The 24,322-nt window shown below is 42.0% G+C and overlaps 1 protein-coding gene across 4 annotated transcripts in view; it reads left to right on the top strand.

Annotated features, from left to right (window-relative positions):
* LRRC7 (leucine rich repeat containing 7) overlaps positions 1-24,322 on the top strand; it is a 380,755-nt gene that overhangs the window by 309,331 nt on the left and 47,102 nt on the right. For all 4 annotated transcript variants that reach the window (XM_043490855.1, XM_043490857.1, XM_043490856.1 and 1 more), the window contains exons 17-20: positions 13,618-13,818; positions 19,783-19,894; positions 20,147-20,327; positions 21,422-23,099. In XM_043490855.1, the coding sequence (XP_043346790.1) occupies positions 13,618-13,818; positions 19,783-19,894; positions 20,147-20,327; positions 21,422-23,099 (2,172 nt within the window). The remainder of the gene's footprint in view (positions 1-13,617; positions 13,819-19,782; positions 19,895-20,146; positions 20,328-21,421; positions 23,100-24,322) is intronic.

The raw sequence follows: 24,322 nt of genomic DNA, 5'->3' as shown, positions 1-24,322 counted from the left end.
ATCAGAGTTGGAAGGGACCTCAGGAGGTCATCTAGTCCAACCCCCTGCTCGAAGCCGGACCAATCCCCAATTTTTGCCACAGATCCCTAAATGGCCCCCTCAAGGATTGAACTCACAACCCTGGGTTTAGCAGGCCAATGCTCAAACCACTTATGGAAAGCATTGTCCTTCTCTGGTTATAGCATTCATAGAATCATAGAAGTGTAGGACTGGAAGGGACCTCAGTAGGTCAGTCCAGTCCCCTGCACTTGAGGCAGGAATAAGTAATGACTAGACCATTCCTCAGAGGTGTTTGTCTTACCTGTTCTTAAAAACTTCTGATGATGGAGATTCCACAGCCTCCCTAGGCAATTTGTTACAGTGCTTAGGTACCCTGACAGTTCAGAAGTTTTCCAAATCTTCAACCTAAATCTCCCTTGTTGCAATTTAAGCCCATTCCTTCTTGTCCTATCCTCAGAGGTTAGCGAGAACAATTTCTCACCCTCCTCCTTGTAACAACCTTTTACGTACTTGAAAACTATTATCACAATGGTTCCCAAACTTGTTCCGCCGCTTGTGCAGGAAAAGCCCCTGGTGGGCCGCGCCGGTTTTTTTACCTGCCATGTCCTCAGGTTCAGCCGATCCCTCAACCCGCGCCACTTCCAGCAGCTCCCGTGGGCTTGGAGCAGCAAACCGTGGCCACTGGCAGCCACAATCGGCCGAACCTGCAGACGCGGCAGGTAAACAAACTTGCGCCCCCGCCAGGGGCTTTCCCTGCACAAACGGTGGAACAAGTTTGGAAACCCACTGTATTATCATATTCCCCCTCAATCTTCTCTTCTCCAGACTAAACAAATCTAATTTTTTCAATCTTCCCTCCTAGGTCAGGTTTTCTAGACATTTTATTATTTTTGTTGCTCTCCTGTTACCCGGGGTTTTCCAAATCCAAAGTTCTTGATAACTTTACTCTTGATGAGGGGATGTCAGGAAATAAATCAATGAGGACACAGCCATCTGACTAATAGATGGTTGACACAAGCAGTACAACAGTGCTCTTACTTAAAGCTACACTTTATTTAGTCTTAAGCACTGACACACATATGCAACAGATTAGTAAAACACCCCAACCCTCAATAATTACTGAAGCTGGAATGGTTTTTGAGTGTTACAGCAGACAAAAGATTGGCCATCGGATGGCTGCAGCTGTAAGTCCTAAGATGTGTCCACAAAGTGATCCAACTGTTCCAAACTTCTCCACCCTCATTTATTGTGTTAGCATGACAATAAAATATCAATCAAAAAACTTAAGGAAGCAATTTCAAAGGTTAAACAAGAGGTTTCCTCAGATCGCTCATTAGATGTGTTTTTGCAAAGTCTGTATGCTTGAGCGTCCTGACAAACACTTCCCAGAGGGCAAATATAGATAAGCTTCCTGTTTTCTAAAAATACATTCCTCAGCAATTTCAACAGAGATCTTATCAGGAAGGATGCAAGGAAAAGCTCCCTTCTTGTGGTCACTCAAATCTACTCCCCTACCTGGTTTAGTTATGCTAAGGCCTATAGACTTGGCTGTTTTTGGTGATAAGAATGATAATCAATATTCCAGCTACTGATAGTGGTCCAGGCAATTTGCTGATCCACCAAGATCTCCCTGTACATTCCTTCTGGATTTTGTCCACATCTTTCCTGAATGTGATGCCTAGAAATGGACACACTACTCCAATTGAGCACTTATCAGGGCAGAATAGAGCTGAAGGATTACTTCTCATGTCTTAGTTACAATATCCTACTGATACGTCCCAGAATGCTGTTTGCTTTTTTTGCAGCAGTGTTATACTGTTGACTCATATTTAGCTTGTGATCCACTCTGACTCCCAGATTTCTTTCTGCAGTACTCCTTCCTAAGCAGTCATTTCCTATTTTGTATGTATGCAATTGATTGATCTCTATTGAGAGGAGTACTTGGCATTTGTCCATATTGAGTTTCAACCTATTTACTTCAGACCATTTCTTCAGTTTGTCCAGATCATTTTGAATTTTAATCCTGTCCTCCAAAACACTTGCAACACCTCTCAGCTTGGTATCATCCACAAACTTTATAAGTGTATTCTCTATGCCATTGTCTTAATCATTTATGAAGATATTGAACAGAACTGGATCCAGGACCAATCCCTGTGGTACCCCACTCGACATGCCCTTCCAGCTTGACTGTGAACCACTGATAACTATTCTCTGGGAATGATTTTCCAGCCAGTTATGCACCCTCTTATAGTAGCTCAATCTTGGCTATATTTCCCTAGTTTGTTTATGAGAAACATCATACAAGATGGTATCAAAAGCCTTACAAAAGTCAAGGTATACCACATCTACCACTTCCCCTGTATCTAGAAGGCTTGTTACTCTGTCAAAGAAAGCTGTTAGGTTGGTTTGACATAATTTGTTCTTGACAAATCTATGTTGACTGTTACTTATTATCTTCTAGGTGTTTGAAAATTGATTGCTTGATTATTTGCTCCGGGTACTGAAGTTCAGCTGATTATTCTGTAATTTCCTGGGTTGTCCTTTTCACCCTTCTTATAGATTGGCACTACATTTTCCCTGTTTCAGTCCTCTGTAATGTCTCCTGTCTTCTGTTAATTTTTGAAAGTAATTGCTAATGGGTCAGATATGACCTCAGTCAGCTCCTTGAGTATTCTAGGATGAATTTAATCAGGCCTTGCCAACTTGAAGACATCTAATTTTTAATTTGTTCTTTCCCTATGTTAGCCTGAGAGTCTGCCTCATTTTCATTGGCATTCCCTTTTTTAGACGTCTGATTGCTACTAACTTTTTGGTGAAAACTGAAACAAAAAAATCATTTAGTACTGACATTTCCACATGTTCTGTTATTGTCTTTTCCCCCTCATTGAGTAATGGGCCTTGGTCATCCTCTTTCTTCTAATGTACTTATAGAATGTCGTCTTGTTATTTTTTTATGTCTCTAGCTCATTTAAACTCATTTTATGCCTTGGCCTTTCTAATTTTGTCCTTACATGCTTGTGTTGGCTTTTTTTTTTAATATTCTTCTTTCGTAATTTGACCTAGTTTCCACTTTTTATAGGATTCTTTTTTGAGTTTCAGAACATCAAAAGATCTCCTGATTAACTCTGGGTGGTCTCTTCTATACTTCCTATCTTTCCTATGCAATGGGATAATAATGTCTCTTTGAAAAACAGCTGACTCTCTTGAACTGTTTTTTCCCTTAGACTTGCTTCCCATGGGATCTTACCTACCAACTCCCTGATTATGCTAAAGTCTGCCTTCTTGAAATCCATTCTTTATTCTGTTTCTTTATTTTCTCTCCTGCTATTCATTAGAATCATGAACTCCATCATTTCATGATTATTTTCACCCAAGCTGCCTTCCAGTTTCAGATTCTCAACCAGTTCCTCCCTATTAGTCAAAATCAAATCAAGAACAACCTCTCCTCTAGTGCTTTCTCCATCTTCTGAGATAAAAAATTGTTTCCAGTACATTAAAACATATTTCATCATATCATATTTATACTTATATACATTACAAACACAGCATGAATATCTATTTCAGTGCAATATGAATGTGTTTCAATAGTGATGTTTCACTTGAATAAACTGCACTTTTTAAAAGAAGACATACTGTGCAGGACAAGTGTTCTGTACTTTTTTTCAAATGATGCACTTTACTGTGCAGTGCAGAAGGAGCAAGTATAAACAAAACTGGCCATGTGTTCAGAATGCATGGAAATAGGGATCAACACCAGGGTGACATGATCTACTTCTCCTTCCTGGGAAAGCTTCTGCATGTGAACAACATTTGGTTGTGGCTTTGCAGATTTGAGAAAGGTCATATTAGAGTGGAGATAGTTGGAACAAGGGAGTAGATGCTCTGCATGATGCGCTTTTCCCCTCAATCCATGAATTTTCCATTAGAAGATGCCAAACTAGAAATCATGGTGTGTGGAGTAGAATTTGCACTCAGTGTTCTTTTTTGAGTGCTGTCCCTTGTGGGTGCTCCACATTAAGTGTTTGTGCGCCCCTGCAGTCATAATCAGAGGCTTGTAGTAGCAGTACCCGGTTGCGTCTCACATGCATGGTCCCCATCTCGCACCACTTCAGGCAGTTAACTGGTGTTGTGCGACCAACACCCCCTCAGTTCTTTCTCTACCACCTTTGGCTTTGAGTTGGAGCACTTAGCAGCGCCTCGCTACTTACTTTTTAGCCTATTTACTACCGTTATTTAGTTAGGATAGTTAGTTGATTCATTTTTCTTTTTCCCCCATCGCCTCTTTTAAAAAAAATTATTATTATTAGTCTCCTCATTAGAAGCTGGGTTTTAGTTGATTCTTCAGGATAGTCAGCCTCTCTGGGGGCAATAGCCTTCCCTGACAGGAATAGCCTGTTCCCCGGGCTTTAATCATTGCCTTACCCGGAGGCTCTCCATACCACTTTCGGACAGATGTGCTCATTGTGTTTGCTGCCTAGGTGAAACACACAACACAGAAGTGTCCTCACTGCGAAAAGTTAACTGCCCAAACAAGAAAGCCTAGAGACTTACAACTAAAACTCCTTCTCATGGAGAAGTCTCTCAGACCAGCGTCTAAGCCCAAAGCCCGGACCCCACCTGGACAAGCTTCACCAACCATGGCTTCTGGTAAGGGTCCCTCCACCACCCAGGCTTCTGATCAATCTGCTAAAAAAGTGTCCAACAGATGGGTAACTACCTCCCCAATGCAGGAAATAGCCAAGAAGTGCCATTCCACAAATGGCATCAGCATCAGCCGCTCAAGGCACCGAGACAGCAGGACCATCCGGCACCGCTGGTAACACGGGAGGTAAGGACTCTAAAAGAGCCACCTCGGACACAGGCACTAAGGGGAAATCGAAACCCCATGCCTCAGCATTGATGCAGCCAATGCGATCAACATACAGCAGTGCGGCACCAGTGCAGACTGTGGCTCACTCTTTGACCCCCAATTCATGCTCAGTGCACAAACCAGCACAGCCTACGGTGCTGGCATATACATTGTGGCTCCCAGCTCTGACGATCATGCAGCCTCTGGTGCAGATTATGCAGACACCGCAGTAGTTCCTATGGCACAAAGTTCTCTTAGTCAGATCTACACCTGACTCTCCCATCCTTGGCACCAAATCTCCTTGCGACTCCCTCACACACCACTCCACCCTTTTCGAGCAATGAGGAGGAGGATGAGGAAGGACAAATAGATTCTCGTGTACACTCTCATGCCCACCATTAGCCGCTGTGATGCTCTGTACCTCGGGGGAACACCTTACACCCCCATGTTCATCCTTATAATATGATTGTGTGGTATCCAGTGCAAAGTTTGTCATGTTGGGTGTCTTCAGAAGGCTCATGACACACTGAGCATTGTTGTTATAGTAATGTTATAGGTTGTAATTTCAGGTATATAGTTATGAGGCTGAAAATGTGTCCTCAAGCCCGGCAAAACTCTCCAAGAGCAGAGGGGCAATTCACACCTCATCAGGGCATGTATAGGACAAACCCAGCCCAGCCCCACAAGAACAAAGGACACTGGGCTAGGCAGCAACAAAGGATCTGTTGGACTCTCGAGTGTCACCCCCCTTCCCTTCGTCAGTCAGGGACTATGATGAGGTAATGCTCATCTGACTCTGAAGAGGGGTGGGTGGCAAAGCGAAGAGGGAAGAAAGAACATGAAAAAAGGGAGAGACCTTTGCCATATTCTTCCTCTCTCTTCCACCTCCATCTACAGACATCACCATCAAGGGCAACCAGCCAGCCTGTGGTGAGAAGCATCTAAGTTTGTAAGGGCATTGGCAGTGTTAAGATCAGCTTAGAATGCGTTTTGCTTTTATTTCATTTGACCAAATCTGACTTGTTATGCTTTGACTTATAATCATTTAAAATCTATCTTTGTAGTTAATAAATTTGTTTGTTTATTCTGCCTGAAGTAGTGGGGAAGTACCCTCAGACAAGGAAGGGGCACTACCTACCCACCTGTCACATCTTCCCCAGATGACACCGTCGTGCATATATGGGGGATGATTTCAAACAATTCCAGGACCTATTTAAAAGGGTGGCTAGCTCTCTGGACATCTATCTGGAAGAAGTCCAGGTGACACAGCACAAACTAATGAACATTTTGAATACTTCCTCTTCTTCCAAAATTGCTTTACCTATGAACGATAATAAGGAAACCTGTCAAGACCATTTGAAAGACCCCTGCAACTGCTCCTCCAGTCTGCAAGAGGTCTGACAAAAAAAATATTATGTGCCAGCGCAGGGCACAGAGTTCTTCTTCTCCCATCTGGCGCCCAATTCACTGGTGGTCGACGCAGGCCATGAACATTGCAGAGAATCACAGCCCATATCACACCTTATGATAAGGACTAGAAAAGACTTGACTTTTTCAACCACAAAGCTTATTCTTCAGCTACACTACACTTCCAAATAGCCAATTATGAGGCCTTGCTGGCGAAGTATGATTATAATAAATACAAAAAGTTTTATGAATGTATTGCATTTATTTCTGAAGATAAAAAAGAACAATTTACAGCACTTGTGGCAGAGGGACAACTCATCTCTAGAACAGCCCTCCAAGCTGCACTGGATTCTGTGGACACAGCTGCAAGATCAGTGATGACTGCAGTGGTGAGGAGGGCCTCATGGCTCCATCTCTCTGGGTTCCCTAGGGAAGTGCAGTCCACAGTCAAAGACTTTGAGGGGCCCAAACTCTTCGCCACAAAGATGGATGACTCTCCATACGCTCAAAGATTCACGGGTGACATTCAGATCTCTGGGGATCTATACATCTAGACCCAAGAAAAGACGGAGGAGTTACTATGCCCCTCAACACTACCGCCACACTATGCCCTTCAACACTACTGCCACAACAACGGCAATATGAATCACAAGGTCGCGAACAGAGACCATCGAGGAGATCACAGCCTACTCCTCCAGCATCTGCGTTGTAGCCATCAGCATCCAGGCAACTAATCTGAACACTTGGTTGAGGGCCTGAGAACCCCATGTCTGTCTGTCTCTTGGAGACATTATTCTCTCCTGACCATTCAGAGATCACCAAGTTCTGTTTTATCCAAATCGGAAAACCATCACATTCAACAGATAGGTGCTAGAAATCATACAAACTGGTTACTCCATCCACTTTCTTTTCAAACCCCCTATCCATCCTCCCTCCCCATCCCTCTTCCACAGGCACCAACTTTTGTTGGTGCAGACGGGTGCATGCACCTCCCCACCTCGACTCCGCCCCTTCCCTGCCCCTATTGGATCCCTCCCCAAATCCCCGCCCTGGCCCTGCCTCTTCCCCAAGCATGCCGCATTTCCCCTCCTCCCCCTCCCTCCCAGGCTTGCCGTGCGAAACAGCTGTTTTGCGGCACAGGTGCTGAGAGGGAGGGGGGGAGAAGCAGGACGCATCGGCCCACTCAAGGGAGGAGGCAAAGCAGAGGGGGAGGTGAGCTGGGGCAGGGGGGCAGGTTGGGGAGCTGCCAGAGGGTGCTACGCATCCACCAATTTTTCCCCATGCATCTCCAACCCCGGAGCACCCACGGGGTCGGCGCCTATGCCCTCTTCAGGAACCCCCTCATGAGCATCTACTGCATCAGGACGTAATCCACCTCATACATCTAAGAGCAGTAGAACCCATTCCAACAAAACACAGAGGGAGGGGATTTTATTCCCACTATTTTCTCATGAAGGAAAAGTTGGGTGGGTGGAGATTCAGACTTGACCTACCTCAACAAGATTGTGAAGACACAACAATTCAAGATGGTCACAGTAGGCACCATAATCCCAACACTAGAAAGAGGGGAGTGGTTTTCGGCCCTCAACCTCCTGGATGTGTATTTTCATATAATGATCCATCCCTCCCATTGGAGGTTTCTCCGATTTACAATTGGACAGGAACATTTCCAATGCAAGGTTTTTCCTTTCAGCCTTTCCACTGCCCCTCGAGTTTTATCAAAGGTAGTAGCAGTGGTTGCAACCTACCTCTGCAGAAATGAAATCATGATATTTCCGTACTTGGATGACTGCCTGCTGAAAGCACCAACACAGCAAGCAGCCTTAAAACCCACCAAACAGATGGACCCTCTTTAAGAGATTAGGCCTCCAAATAAATGCAAAAATAACTATTCTAACACCTGTGAGAGAGCTAGAGTTCATTGGAGCCCATCTCAATTTTCCTGAGGCCACAGACTCTCTACCAAGGCAACACTTTATCACTCTAACCAATCTCAGATCCACGGCATGAAACAGTCCACAGGTATCTGCCAGGTCTAGCCTTCAACTTCTCAGCCACATGGCTACCACAACCTTTGTCATGAGATTACACATGCATTACCTGCAAGCATGGCTCCATATAAATTATGTCCTATACAGGCACAGCATAAACGAACGCCTCACTATGCCAGGCAAAATAAGACTCCCTACTCTGGTGGACACAACCAGACAATGTCTGCACAGGGGTGCCCTTCATGCAGAAGACCCCAACACTAACCATCACTACAGACGCTTCGTTCTTGGGCTGGAGGGGCACATCTGCATCCACATTCTATGCAGAGCCGCTGGTCCCCTGCAGAATCCCTTCTCCACATAAATCTGTTAGAACTGTGAGCCATCCGCAATGCCTGCTCCAACTTCCTGCCAGTCATCAAAGACAAGACCATTCAGATCCTTACAGATAACCTGGGTTGTATGTTTTACATAAACAGACAAAGGAGAGCACGATCGCACTCCCTGTGCATGGAAGCCATGAGACTCTGGCAAAGATGCATCATATGACTGGACAGCTACTTCACCTGCAATGGTCCCTTGAAATATGTCTTATTTACTTATGTTAAACAATCTATTCAAATCTTGTATTTAGCAGTGGCACTTTGAGTTAGGTTATGTCTACACTGTGCAGCTTATAGTGACAGAGCTCTGCTGCTAAATCCTTACTGCTGTAAGGTACTCAGTGTAGCCGCTCTTTGTCTGCAGAAGAGAGCTCCCCTGCCGACAAAATAAAACCACCCCCAATGAGGAGTTGGTAGCTTCATTGTCGGGAGAGTCTCTCCCACCGACAAAGTGCTGTCCACAATGGTGCTTTTCATTGGTAAAACTTTTGTTAGTCAGGGGTGTGTTTTTTTCACAACCCTGAGCGACAAATGTTTTACCGACGAAAGTGCAGTGTAGACATAGCCTTAGTTTCCCAGACCTGAAGAAGAGCTCTGTGTAAACTCAAAAGCTTGTCTCTCTCACCAAAAGAAGTTGGTCCCATAAAAGATATTACCTCACCCACCTTGTGTCTCTAATGCAGGGGTAATCAATAGGCGGACCATGATCCAAATCTAGACTAGACACTTTTGAGTGGACTGTAGGGGCAGAGGTGATGTTTGGGCAGCTCCAGATGCCTCCGGAGGATAATCCCAGAAGCAAGGAGTTAGCACTCCTCCTGGAGATGCATTGTGTGCCTCCCTGCAGTGCTGGGAGGGAGCAGCGGTGTATTAACACCTAGGCCGACAAGGCAAATTTGCAGGGGTGGCAAATTTATAACAGCAGCCAGAGGCTGCTTCCCCGGGTGCCGGTTTGTGCCCTCTGTCCCCATCCCAACTCCACCCCTTCCCTGCCCCCATTCCCGTCCCCTCTCTGTCCCTATTAGTCCCCTTCCAAAATCCCAGCCCCGGTCCTGCTTCCTCTCCTGAGTGTGCCACATTCCCCCCTCTTTCCCCCTCCTTCGTGAAGCTGTTTCGCGCACAAGCACTGGCAGGGAGCGGGGAGAAGCAGGACCCGGCGGCAGGCTCAGGGGAAGAGGCGGAGCAGAGTTGAGCTGGGGCAGGGCAAGGTGGCGATTATTTTAGGGCAGGGATGGCAAAATCTTTAATCCGCCACTGGGAGGGAGGAAGCAGCAGGCTGAGCTCCTCCTTCCGTCCCCCTCACATGGGACTGCTTTGCCTTCCCTGCTGCTGTAGTCTCAGCACTGCTGCCTGCTTTGCAGACCATCTACAGCACTGGCTCTCAACCTTTCTAGATTACTGTACCCCTTTCATGAGTCTGATTTGTCTTGCATACCCCCAGGTTTCACCTCTCTTAAAAACTACTTGCTTAGAAAATCAGACATAAAAATACAAAAGTGTCAGAGCACACTATTACTGACAAATTGCTTACTTTCTCATTTTTACCATATAATTATAAAATAAATCAATTGGAATATAAATATTGTACTTACATTTCAGTGTATAGAGCAGTATAAGCAAGTCATTGTATGAAATTTTATTTGTACTGACTTCGCTAGTGCTTTTTATGTAGCCTGTTGTAAAACAAGGCAAATATCTAGATTAGTTGATGTACCCTCTGGAAGACCCCTGTGTACCCCTAGGGGTACGTGTAGCCCTGGTTGAGAATAAGTGATCTACAGGTGAGAGGGAGTGTGGGAAGGCAAAGCGGCCTCATGGGGGTTGGGGGCAGGAGAAGGAGCTGAGCCAGCCGCCCTGCTGCTTCCTCTCTTCCTGGCTGCTGGGACACATGGAGAGTGCCACTTCCAGGGGCGGTGCTGCCTCCTCATTACTATCCTGGAAAATTGGGGGGGGCATGTGACCCAACAGAATCTTTCATTTGGGCCCCGCACTAGCCACAGTCACAAATAGCCTCTGCGTGCAGGCTGAAGCTGAGCACAGAGCCATGCTTGTGCTTCAAGTGGTCCCCGTAACCCCTCCCACCCCTAAGCGGTGCCTGGAGCCCGCACCCTGGGTCTGTGCCTCCCCTCCCCAAGTGGTCCCTGGAGCTCCCCACCCTGGCTTCATGTCCTCCCCTTTCCTGTCCTTCGGGGCCAATCCCCAGAGCCCTCTCCAGCCCCTGCTCCTTCAGCCTGCCTCTTTCCCACCCCAGTCTGCTTCCAGTCACCCACTTCTGCCACATACCAGCCTCCCCCCATCTCTTCAGGGATGCTATCTGGAGTCTTCTTGGTCCTTTCTGCTACCCAGAACCTCCTTCTTGTCCCTCTGCTATCCTGGCCCCCAAAAGGAGCATCGCATGGCTAGTGGATCATAGTCCAACAACTTCACCTCCTGGCTCCGAGCTCAAAAGTACTCACACACATTCATACCCTACTTTGCTGCCCAACTCCCAGCCCATACCCAGTTCTCTCCCACCCCATCGTTGCTAGTTGGCTCAATTGGGGGCATAGAGAAATGTTGGGGTGAGGAAGCAGCAACACCATGTAGTTCAGGCCAGTCCCTTGTGTCCCATTTTCAGTTTAGGGAAATAAGGTCCCCTTACTCTCCGGGCATGGAGGGTGGGAAGCTGGCAGGTGATCGGGAAGCTTGCGGGGGGGGGGGGCAATTGCGGGTTAGGAGAGGGGATCTGGGTGAGGGTCTGTACCTTGACCAAGAAATTTGGACCTATACAAAAAATAATTGACTGCCCATGCTCTAATGTAACTTCAGTCATATTTCCAGTATGAAGGAGGACTACAGAGAAGCACAGAATGTTTTTGTGAATACAAGTCTGTCACTTAACATGTAGGGCCAGATTTTTGGGGGGAGAGTGCTAGTACCCTGTGCAACGCTAGTGATTTCAGCTGAGTTTTATAACTCAGCACAGAATTTGGTTTGTTGTTTGGTTATTTAATTAAATCATTGGTATTGGGTAACCGATTTTTATTGGAATTGTGCATAACTTTCACTTTGTATCTTTCATACTGGAAATTGATGGTAAATCAGTTATCGTCTGCTGAAATGTATTTGATATTTGACATTTAAAAAGAAATTCTTCCATTCAGGAATTTATCATTTTGGACGTTTTTTTCCCCCAATGACATGCTACCTCTGAGGTAGCATTAAATGTGAAATATATAAGAATACTAATACAAAGGAAATCTATAATTCATTGGTAATTGTTATTCTTAATATCATTTTCATATCAATTATGAAAATACATGCATCCCAATAGATTTTTATCTAGCACAGCTGCCAGTATTTTTTTTTTTTACTAAATGTTAATCCAGTGACAAACGGAGTCTTATTGAAGACCATTGTATTGTATGACTTGCCTCTCTTTATGCAGCTCATTTAGATACAGTATATTTTTCAATACTCCATCATGCATAGACTGTATGGCTTGATTCCCAGTCACCCATAAAGTTATATTGTATTCTTGCATTTAAATCATGGCCCAGATTTTGTGGTAAATCAAATGCATAATTAGGCCACATATAAATATTATTTCCTTCAACTGTAAATCAACCAAGGCTTTAGTAAGGCTATATTTTACACATCATTTCCAATTTCTTTTTCCTGTGGGAGTTCCATATTAACTTGTAATATAGTAATCATACATTTACATTTTGTATTTAAAAGCATGTCAAAACATACTATCTTTAATATATACTTTATTATAGTAAAGAACTGAATGCTAGTTCCCATAGCTTTTAGTTTTCAAATCAGTCATGTTTTTGAATTTCTAGGACATGCATATCAACAGATGTCTGCTGCATTTGGGGACCTTAGATATATTTTCTACTTAGAAAATTTTCTGCTGATAGAAATTAAGAGGCTATTATGTATATCTTTAAGGAATTAGTTATGCCACCCTGAGTCACACTGAGTAGTATAGGAAATCAACAGGACTATCAGGAGTAAGGTACCATTCAGTGTGACTCACTGCTAAGTCACTAAGGATTTATTCTCCTGTTTTTGTTTATGCATAAGAATAGATCTCATTGACATCATTGCAAGCTACATGTACATATCAAGGGACAAATAGTTCCCCAGTAGGTTAGATTTTGCTCTCAGTTATTCTGATGTAAATCCAAAATAACTCCAATGAATATAGGAAAATTATTCTGGATTTTCACAGATGTCATTAAGAACAGGATGTGATCTGATCTGATAATGGTCTTAATCCGAGAGTAGAATATGAACCTCAGTATTCTTACATGGTAAAAAACTGAACATAAAGGGAAAAATTCTGATCTGTGATTTACATCAGGGGGGGAAGTTATACTTCAGATAGACACTAGTATAACTGAAATTAGATTAACAAATTTATTTGAGCATAAGCTTTCGTGAGCTACAGCTCACTTCATCGGATGCATCAAATAAATTTGTTAGTCTCTAAGGTGCCACAAGTATTCCTTTTCTTTTTGTGAATACAGACTAACACGGCTGCTACTCTGAAACCTGAAATTAGATTCCAGCCCACAGACTTTGAAAATGAATCGTAATTAGATCTGGGTGAAATTTTTCAAACAAAACTTTGTGAATTAATGTTGAATTTGCTAAATTGTTTAGCAAAGAAAGAAATGTTTAATTTTGACATTTTTTAAATTAATCATTTTGATTTTTTGATTGATTTGATTGAAACAGCTGTTTGAATTTTGCTTCAGTTTAATTTTTTTAAAAGGTAAAAACAATGATGTCAAATAAAACAAAACGTTCAACCACTGAACTGAAAAATCAGTTATTCACACAGCTCATAGAGACAAATGTATGTAGCACATTTCTCAAATATTTTAATTCACTGCTTGTACATTATACACTTATCCATAGTACTGTAACCATAGATTTAACTTGCATGTTATTATTATTTTGTATTTGTGCTTTAATTCTTTTGATAAATGTTTAGGTTGAAATAAATCTAAAACGTTATCCAACTCCATACCCAGAAGATTTAAAGAACATGGTAAAATCTGTTCAAAATCTGGTTGGCAAAACAAGCCATGGAGTGAGGCCTGAGAACTCAACATCAGCTGCCAACAGTGAGCAAACTATGAAAGAAACGTATGAGCACAAGTGGCCTATGGCAGCAAAGGAGATTTCAGTGGAGGTAATATTACAAGATTATTGTTACTTTCCAGAGCTCAGTGTGGGTTTTAACCTGTCTCCATTACATGATACTGTTTTGTATCTGATCTTAAAATCATAGGCAATTGTTTCTGGTTTTAACTTTTTTATTAGAATCAGATTAATTTTTCCTAGTTTTTCTTTAAAATTAATTAAGACTCATTTTCTCAATTTTCAGTCTGAATTTACATAAGGATCTATTCTGCTCTTCATGTGTGTCTGTGACTCTCCTAAATTTTAATGGCAGTGAGATATACATAGCAGTAGCAGAATAGAGCATATAATAATTTACATCTCAGTCATATACTTATAAGTGTCTTCTTGATTCAGATATGTAATGACAAACATAATGATTTAGGCAAGATTCTGCCATTTACTCACATTGAGTCTGATCCTAAGGTTACTGAAGTCAACAAAAGTCTTTCATTGACTTCAATGAACTTTACGTCAGGCCCATTGAATAGTATTTACTGCAGAAGTCTCATAGATGTCAATCGGACTACTTATGAAGTAAGGTACTATTCATTGTGAGTGTGAGTTGCAGAACCTGCTCCTTAAAAAGTAGATACTTACCAAGAGAAGGTAAGTCCTTATATTGTCCTTATTTTGTAAAAGGCTGCAATTCTAGTGTGAACATTGTTGAAAGTTATTTCCAAAATTTAGTACTAGCTATATGGAGACAAATTCAGAGCTGGTGTAAGTAGGGTCAATTCCTTTGATCTCAGTGGACATTTGTTCACTTATACAAAGTCTGAAGTTAGCCTCTTTTTTAAACCAATTAATTACAATTTAAAATCACAAATTACAGCTGTGATGATGCTTGCTGTACTTACTGATCATTTTATAACATACCTGGAGAGATCCATGGAAAGCACCTCACACACTTTTGGAAGCCCCTACAAAACCCAGATTTTAAAAAGAAAATAAATTAGAAAACAAAGTCATTCAATCTTTATCAAATTTTCTTTTCACTTCTTTGTAATTTAACTGTTACAATTGATGCATTATCCTTGAAAGGTACCACCCTGTGGCCAGCTGTTGCTGTGTAATTACATTAATTTGTCTTCTCCCATTGTGCATGTACCACTGCAGATTGGGTTGTTTTCACACATCCAATAGTCCTAGTAACCATTGCTCCACTTATTGCACTGGTATGTGTTTCATTTACAGTGACAATATTTCCATTTCTTTTAGGCTTGTTCTTATTAAAGCACACTTTAGCACACTTATTTTCCCTTGGGACTGCTTCCACAAATGTTTACAAAATCTAGGTACTGCTTCAGTTGGGTTCTTTCAATCAGAGTTTTCAAAATCAAATAATTTGCTCTTTTCTTTAAAGTTCTTGAATCCAAATGTTATTTCTTTTAACTCTCTGAAATACATTCTAATCATTTAACTTTCACCAAATGTTGTTACAATCCTGTTCCTTCAGTCAGGGTGTTTGTGCCATTTTGTTCTCATCAACTAGATAAATCTGTATTGTATCATTTAGCTTTGAACAGCAGGGAGCCCGGAGCCCAGGTGGCACCTGGTCCAGGAGCTGGGAGCCCAGGTAGCAGCTGGGCTCCCAGTGGGAAACAGAGAGCCCAGGTGGCAGCCTGGCGGGGAGTGGGAAGCCCAGGTGGCAACCTGATGGGGAGCAAGGACTAGGGAGCCTGGGCGGTAGCCCGGTGGGGACTGGGGAGCTGGGTGGCAGCTCGGCTGGGAGTGGGGAGGCATCAGGGCTCTCAGCGGGGAGCCAGGAGCCTGGGTGGCAGCCCAGCCAGAAGTGGGCACCATGGGTGGCAGCCAGGCGGGAAGCCAGGAGCTGGGGGGGCAGCCGGGGTCTAGCTGGAGCTCCCCACTTGCCCCAGGGTAACAGCCCAAGCTGTGAGCCAGGTACAGGGTTCATAGCAGGGAGCTTAACAGCCTTTCTTTTCAACTTCATGGTTCCAGATGGGAAATTGACAAGCATGACAGCCCACAGCCGATGTAAATAACAGTGTCTATATGGACACTGCGTTGCCCTAACTACACCAAGCTAATCCCTACGCCTCTTGTGGAAGTGGGATTACGATGTCGCTGTAGTAAGGCATTTACATCGGTGGGAGCAAGGCTATAGTGTAGACACTGACACAATTATGTCAGTGTAAGGCAGCTTACGTTGACCTAACTCTGTAGTGTAGACCAAGCAATAGAAAATAAAGCATTCCAAAAGAGCCACCTGTCTGATTCAGACAACATTCATAACTTGACTTTGAAAATCCCATACAGGAAGAAGAAAGAACATACAAAAAGTTCAGAGGTACAATAAGAAACTTAACATGCAATGTGCTTCAGAAATTACAGTATATCACAGCTTGAGAATGCTACACACGTACTTTTTCAAAAAGGACATTGAATGATAAGTTTGTATACTGGGATGGAAACTGACTGATGCATTGGCAAAATGTTATTAAATAATGGCCAGCTTTAAGTTGTGTATGTATTTATTATGTTGTATAGGAAATACAAAATAGTATAAAGGAACTGTAACTCTGGTGTATCAAAATAATTTAAGGTCTTGAATATATTACAATAAACATGGAGTATGTGTAAGAAACAAATATATATATTTGTTGTGCCAACATTGAGGGACTGACTAAACTGGCTGACAAGGAATCTAAGGAATTTTGAGAAGGCATAACTACATTAAACTATCACTACAGAAGTATAATAGTACTCTCGAAGGACTGTATATGTAGCAATCCTCTCACTTATATTTGCTTTCAATCATATTACTAAAAGCAATTAATAAAGTGTAAATCTTATAAAACTGAAAATAAGAGCAATAGTAACATGGTTTTAGTGTACAATATTGTACATTTTTAATTAATGAAATTGTGTTTTCGAATATTGCATCTCTTTCCCTCCTTTCATCTTCTCCACAAAGTCATTTAACTCACTACTGATGGAATAACTGCCAACAAAGTGCTGGGGACACAGAGCCTTATAGTGCCTCAACCCCCCTCCACCTTCTGAAGCAGAAGTGCTCAGCTACAAGTATACCTCCAGCAAGGCTCAAACCACCTCTCTTCCCCCAACATTCCCTCCATCACTCCTACTTATAAATGTCAACTTTTTCCTCCGTTTCCCTTCTAACACCACTCATTCTCTCCCTCTCTCTCTACTACCAACTCTCCTCCACCAAATGTCCATTCTTCTCCCATGACAGAGACCATCATCCCCTCTTCCCCAAACCTGTGTCCACTGTTCCCAGAAGGTCTTTTCTGAATCTGTCTTCACCCTAACTCATCAACCGTCCATGTCTCTGCCCAAGGCTGTGTCCCATACCAGCCTTCCTGCTCCTTGAGGCTGGGTACCCCCCACAAGATGATCCCTTGGAGCCTGTGTTCCATCAGAGTGACCCTTATGGCTGCATTCCATAACTGCCTTCCCAGGGTCCCACCCTCTATCTTGGATCCCCCCGTAACTCCTCTAGATAGTGTGTTTTCCACGATCTCCCTTCCCCCATTGTGTCCTTCACAAGGTCTCCATGGGCAGTCTCCTCCTCATACCTGAACCATGTCCATGTCATGATGGGAAGGGAAGAGAAGAAGCACAGAGAACAATCCCTCTTCATATCTCCATTCCTTTCGCTTAGATGCCCTGTTCTGTGAGTTCCTAATTTTAATTGCTCCTCCATGGTTCAAGCCACTATCTCACTTCCCTTCTTCCTCTCTCTTGTTTCTTGGTGTTTTCAGAGCATATCCGATAGCTGGTTAGTACAGAAAATCAGTCAGATTGGAGATGTCAGACAGTGCAGCATTTGGGCCCAGTTACATGTATGGAATCATAAAGATTCTCAAAGAGGGAAGCAGCAACTGTCTGGTTGGAAATGAAAAACAAAGGGATAAATTGGGCTAAAACACTTCTGAGTGAAATAAGAGATCATCAAGCAGTAGCAGCTGCTGGGTGAGTGGATAATGAACAAATGGATGAGTCTAGAGCATTTCTGTCTGGAGGCTGGGTTGTTGACTTATCAAGACAGTTTTATGGTTGAGGTGTGGACAAAGAATCTAATGCTGGAAATGACAGCTGTAAAAGAGGAGCTACTACTGGGAACAACTGAGAAGGCCTCTCAACCATAAATTATTTTACTTTTTAAATTAAATGGGTTCAATCTTACACAATCTAAGGACTCAATTTGAATTTATTTCTGTACTAGGAAGGCAAAATGGCAGGGTCTAAGAAATCCATTGAGTTAATTCCCCTTACTCTTCCTTATCAGCCCCTAAAATCAAAATATTGTTGCCCCTTTTGACCCGAGCAGCAAGTCAAAGTTTGGGGTCCAGTGAGTGTACCAGTTGGGAATAGAAATTGATGATAGTCAGGAAATACAGGTTTTTTTATTTACAAAGAATGTACAAAGTCCTCTGTCTTTTACCACAGAAGGAATGAAATAGCACGATACAGCTTCTTTTGCTCATAGCACTAGGAGTGTTCTTTTCAGCCTGTGCTCCTGGCCCAAAAACCTCTCCCCAGGCTTCTTCCAGGGATAGCAATCATACTTTCAATAGTTCCCTTCTGTATGTGCGGGTGTGTGGGTCCTCTCTCTCTCTCTCTCTCATTAATTCTCAGTTTCTCCGTGTCCTGTCTTCCCATACACACACCTGCCCAAAACAATACTCAACAAAAGCTCCTAGGTGGGTTCATGCACTCCTTTTGTCTTAGTTGGGGTTTATGCTTACCGTTAGGTGTGAATTCACCATTCAGTTAATATATGAACCGCAATCCCATATCAAGGTTTCATCCAATTCATACAATATCAGAAACAACACTTAAGGGGGAACCATGGATGATTAGATTTGTGGATTAGCAGACCTGGGTTCTATTCTTGGCTCTGCCATTGATTCACTGTGACCTGGGGCAAGTCACTTGACCGCTCTGTGCCTCAGTTTCCTTATCTGTGTGTTGGAATAATAGTGCTTACTTATCTTGATAAAATTATTTGAGATATATTGATGAAAAAGAAATATGTAAATGCTAGGTATTATAAAACAAGGGTTTTATAAGTAGATCAGAGATGAGTCAGAATCTTTGGGATTCTATCAGACCATTTAAAGTTCTCCCTGCATTTCCAACCCTAATTTTTCTTTACATTATTGTTTAAATTCTGTGAACTTAGTGAATTTTGATATTCAAAATGTTTTTCAATTTAATCCTAATATGAATTATTCTATTAAAGATAGCTGTAAACTATAATTTCTAAAATAAACTTTCAAGTCATAATTAACCAAAAGTGTCAGAACACATATTTCAACCAATAAAAGCAAAAAAAAAAAAAGTTTTGTTTAAAAACAGAAACAAATGACCTACCGGTCTAATTCTTTGCAGGAGGGATCTTAGCAGCACACATCTTGTTTGCATTATGTAGGAAACTTTTTGAAGTTCAGCCAGATTAGCATTTGCTCTCAAAACACAGGGTTGACATTATTATTAGCCTAAGTTCATAGAAAATTCTTTTGGAGCCAAGATAGCTTTTTGGTTCAGTACAGATGTAGGGACAGTTGAATTTATAAAGATCTGTCCTATTGTAGTTGGAACAAATGAATGAGTAGTACTTAATTCGTCAATAAGTGAATAGTTTTTTAAAATTTTCATTCATTTCTACTTAAATTTTACATTTTTGTAAGCTTTACTCCATCAAGAATGTGTGTGTGGTCTTGACTCATCTCAAGTTCTATCTAGTTCATCTGCATTTTCAGAAAAAAACACGCTATCATCATAATATTAGTGCTTTGTTATAATATTTTATGAATAAGTAGAATTGTATTGTGACAAATTCAGCATGATTAGAATGATATTGTCTGTGCCTGGGTTTATGTAGTTCCATGTTCATGACAAATACTAAAGTATCTTCATTGCCTTCTGCAAATCCACCTTACTATAATTTTATTTTATACTTTAGTATTGTTCTCTCTCTCAGGATTCCTTTGGACACCCTGCTAATGACATGAGGATAGGAGAACTTCGCCCTTCAGTGGCTGAGGCTCCCTTGTACCAACCCAAACTTGTTCTTCTGGGTAAAGAAAAGAAAGGTACTACAGTATGTTGACTCCGAAAGGTGTTCAGTGAAGGCATGTTTAATGCGTTCAGCTAGATAGATGAGCTATAAGTTTTATATAATACATTGTGCTGGGATGTATTGGATACTACACTCTGGTTTGCAGATATCTTACAAACAGTGTTTTTAAATATATGCATAATATCAGTTTGAACATTTATTTTTCCAGAATGTTTAGTTTCCGAATGCTCCAACCCCACATAATGCTTGTTCTATTTTATTTCAGAATCAACAGATGAATCTGAAGCAGATAAAATCCACTGTCTCAATAACAGTGTTTCCTCAGGCACTTACTCAGACTATTCACCTTCCCAAGCTTCCTCAGGGTCCTCTAATACTCGTGTTAAAATGGGGTCCTTGCAAACAACTGCCAAAGAAGCAGTGAATAATTCTTTGTGGGGTAACAGGTGTGTATATGCAAAAAGAAAAGGAGTACTTGTGGCACCTTAGAGACTAACAAATTTATTTGAGCATAAGCTTTCATGAGCTATGGCTCACTTCATCGGATGCCCGTATATGTTTACTGGGTCTGATTCTCTGTTGCCTCTCACCTTGTGTAGTCATATACAGTTGGGCAAAGCGAGGGCATACTGGGTATTTAAGGCTGTCAAACAAGAGTAGCATTTTATACCCATTTTGCCCTGGTGGAGATAACAATTCAAGGTGAAGACAGTGGAGAGTCAGGTTCTCTATTATATTTTCTAAAGTGAAATAACCACATACTGAAAGTGCATAGATCCTGAGCTGCAGCTGAGGAGTGCTTAAGATTGACAGAATGCTTGTAACCTTTATACTCCCCCAGCCCTCACTTTGTCCTAAGATAGAACTCCTGCACAAATAAGAGAAGCCTGAAAGCTGCTTTAATTTTCACTGGTTATCAACAGCCTCAAGGGGACCATTGTAGCAGCTGGAGATTGCCAGGGCATAGGGCACTTCTCTTCCCCAGCCATGCCCCTACACTGGCAACACAGAATAGAAACTGCTACAGTAGCTCTTTGCCACTGAAATGTGTCCCTACACATGGGGAATCCTCCACAGGCAGGTTAAGCTTGCTTTATGGAGACACCATTGCATTGCTGCAGAAGCACAAAGCTGTCCAACTGGACAAGAGAATCAGGGCCATCATGCACCAAATTTTCAGAAGTTTCGTTTTACAGCGTGGAATTGTGTTAATTCCTGGATTTATGACAGTAGAGGCTTTTATAGCTGAATTATTTTGTGCAGAGTTACCCACTTTGCTGAAAAATAAGTTATATTACATACAAAAAAATGTTAAAACAATTATTTAGGTTGCAAAACTAAGCTCTCAAAAGTTAGAAAATGCCAGATTTTGTGACAAAGCACCAGCATAATTTCTATATATATTGTAATATAAGACGAAGGGATAGATATACATGAGAAAACATTAGGATGTTTTGTAAGACTTTCTTTCTGCTGATTCTCACTTATTGTAACAGAGGCCCTGATAGTGTTCATTGCCTTTTATTTTTACTTTTTGCAGGCTTGCACAGTCTTTTCCACAGCCTCTTGAGACAAAGCCATTACTCAGCCAGCTAGAGTCTGCTCCAGTGGGAAATCTGCAGCAGCGCAATGATAGGCATCCAATAAGTGACACTTTTGCTGACAGCTGGAATGATACCCCACACTATGATAACACAGGCTTTGTTGCAGAGGAGAGCACAGTGGAGAATCCTAGCACTAACCCTCTCTTATGCTCTAAATCTAGAAGCACATCTGCTCATGGACGCAGGCCTTTAATTAGACAAGACAGGATAGTTGGCATTCCCCTGGAACTTGATCAGCCTACACTCAGAAACACACCTGAATCAGAAGTGCCTCCTCCCAATCCTTGGCAGAATTGGACCAGAACTCCAAGTCCTTTTGAAGATAGGACAGCTTTTCCTTCTAAGTTGGAGAGCACCCCAACCACCAGCCCTTTGCCTGAAAGGAAAGATCATAGCAAAGAATCTCCTGAAGTAGCTAGCACTTTTTCTCCAGGAGTAGCATGGGAGTATCATGATTCAAATGCTAACAGAAGTCTTAGTAATGTCTTTTCACATATTCATTGCCGTCCAGAGTCTTCTAAAAGTGTTATTGCAATGAGCAAGAGTACAGAGAGGCTTTCCCCAATGATGAAAGATTTAAAAACTAGTAAATTTAAGAAGTCGCAAAGTATTGATGAGATAGACATTGGTACATACAAAGTTTATAATATTCCATTAGAAAACTATGCATCCCGTAATGACAATGCAGGAACCCATGAAAGACTAGATAAAATGGTAGGACAGGAGCATGGTATGACTAGTATGTCTCGTAGCCAGTCTGTACCAATGCTAGATGATGAGTTGCTGAGTTATGGAAGTGTTAAACTACAGCAGCAGCAAAAGCCTTCTGTAACCAAAAAAGTCTATCAGTTTGACCAAAGCTTCAACCCTCAAGGAGCAGTGGAAGTTAAAGCAGAAAAGAGGATACCACCGCCTTTTCAACACAATCCAGAATATGTTCCCCAGCAGAGTAAAAACAATGCCAAGGATTTGGTTAGTCCAAGAGCCTATAGAGGATATCCCCCCATGGAGCACATGTTTTCATTCTCTCAGCCTTCAGTTAATGAGGAGGCTGTTAGTGCTCAGTTCTCAACCCAGGGATCAAGGTCAGGATTTTTGAGAAGAGCAGATTCATTGGCAAGCTCCACTGAAATGTCAATGTATAGAAGAGTAAGCGAACCTCACGAACTGCCTCAGAGTGATAGGTATAGCAGACCTCAGTATAGAGCAGCTATGGAACGCCAAAGCAGTATCTCAGTGTCTGAAACCCAGTTCCTCAAAAGGAATGGCAGGTATGAAGATGAACACCCTTCATATCAAGAAGTGAAAGCCCAGTCTGGAAGTTTTCCAGTTAAAAACCTTACACAAAGGAGGCCATTGTCTGCAAGAAGCTACAGTACAGAGAGTTATGGTACATCTCAGACTAGGCCAGTTTCAGCTCGGCCTACAATGGCAGCTCTATTGGAAAAGATACCATCAGACTATAACTTGGGTAACTATGGTGACAAGCCTTCAGATAACAGTGATATAAAGACAAGGCCTACCCCTGTGAAGGGAAATGAGAGCTGTGCTAAAATGCCTGCTGACTGGAGACAACAGCTACTTAGACATATAGAAGCTAGAAGGTTAGACAGGGTATGTTTGACATTTCTCTGGAATTAATGCTCTAGTTTTAAATTTTAATATTTCTAAGTATGTGCACGTACATGGTGAATATACAAATTTCTGATTCTGAGATTCCCTGTATTTGTGTTATGGGGAACTCCTCTGTGAAGGATTTTGTTAACATAAGATATATAATCAATTAATATTGGGGGTTCTTGGGTAAATGATTTACGGAGGCTTATGTATAAAAGTGTTTGGTACCAAAAAACCTGCTTCATTTAGTTACTACTTTGGGACTGTCTGAAACACTACAACCATAATTTCTATCGAAGAGCAGTATCAGCCATAGTAGAAGATTCTGAAATAAAACTAGAAAGGATTGAATCTTAGTGGAAAAATCTCAACTCTCCTGTTTTTTAATTTCCAAAAATGATCTCACTAAACTTTTATCCATACAACATGTAGGAAGAATTTTAAAAACAAATTCAGAGAATAGAAATAAGATTGAGAGTAGATGATCTAGATTAGTGCTTCTCAAGCTATCTGATGTGGGGGACCGGCAATTTTTTTTTTCCAATGTGCGCGCAGACTGGCAGTGGATGGCTCGCGGCCCGGCACCGGTCCGCGGACCACCATTTTGAGTAGCACTGATCTAGATGGAATTATCGTCAACATAAACCTGTAGAAAATAAATCCATTCTGAGTCCATTAGTGCAGTTAACCACAACAAGGTGTCTGGGATACTCAAGAAGGGCATCAGTGGCCAATGGTTTCAAATCATAGCTTAGTTTGTTGCTATTTTAAATGTAATGAGCAGAGCTCATATATCCCACCAGTGTAAAGTAATTAAATTATGCTACTAACCAGTATCAGAATCTTGCCCCATCATTTCAAAAATAACTTTAAAATTAATTGTGTAGGGTATTTTATGCAACATATCTCCCTATTAGGTAAAACAGTTCATAGCAGCAAAAGCAAAAAATTGCAAGGGAACTATCACAAAAACCTTTCCCTACTATTTTGAATGAATGTATTTTAAAACTATATTTGCTTGACTTTTTTGTGTTCTCAGACTACAGGACACAAGTCTTCTTCAGTCCCTCTGTGATTCTGAATGCCCTTTCCCCAGCAGTTTGTGGCCAATAGTCATTTCCAACTCATTTCCTCCTGAAATTAAACTGGGAGGGCCAGATGCATACATTGATGGAACTCTGGGAGGTGAATGGGAACAACAATGTAACAGCTCCCCTATA

Source organism: Dermochelys coriacea, chromosome 8 (genome assembly GCF_009764565.3).
Source record: "Dermochelys coriacea isolate rDerCor1 chromosome 8, rDerCor1.pri.v4, whole genome shotgun sequence".
Taxonomy (NCBI): Eukaryota; Metazoa; Chordata; order Testudines; family Dermochelyidae; genus Dermochelys; species Dermochelys coriacea.
Note: the sequence above shows the minus strand (reverse complement) of the source record. Positions and strands in the feature narration are given on the sequence as shown.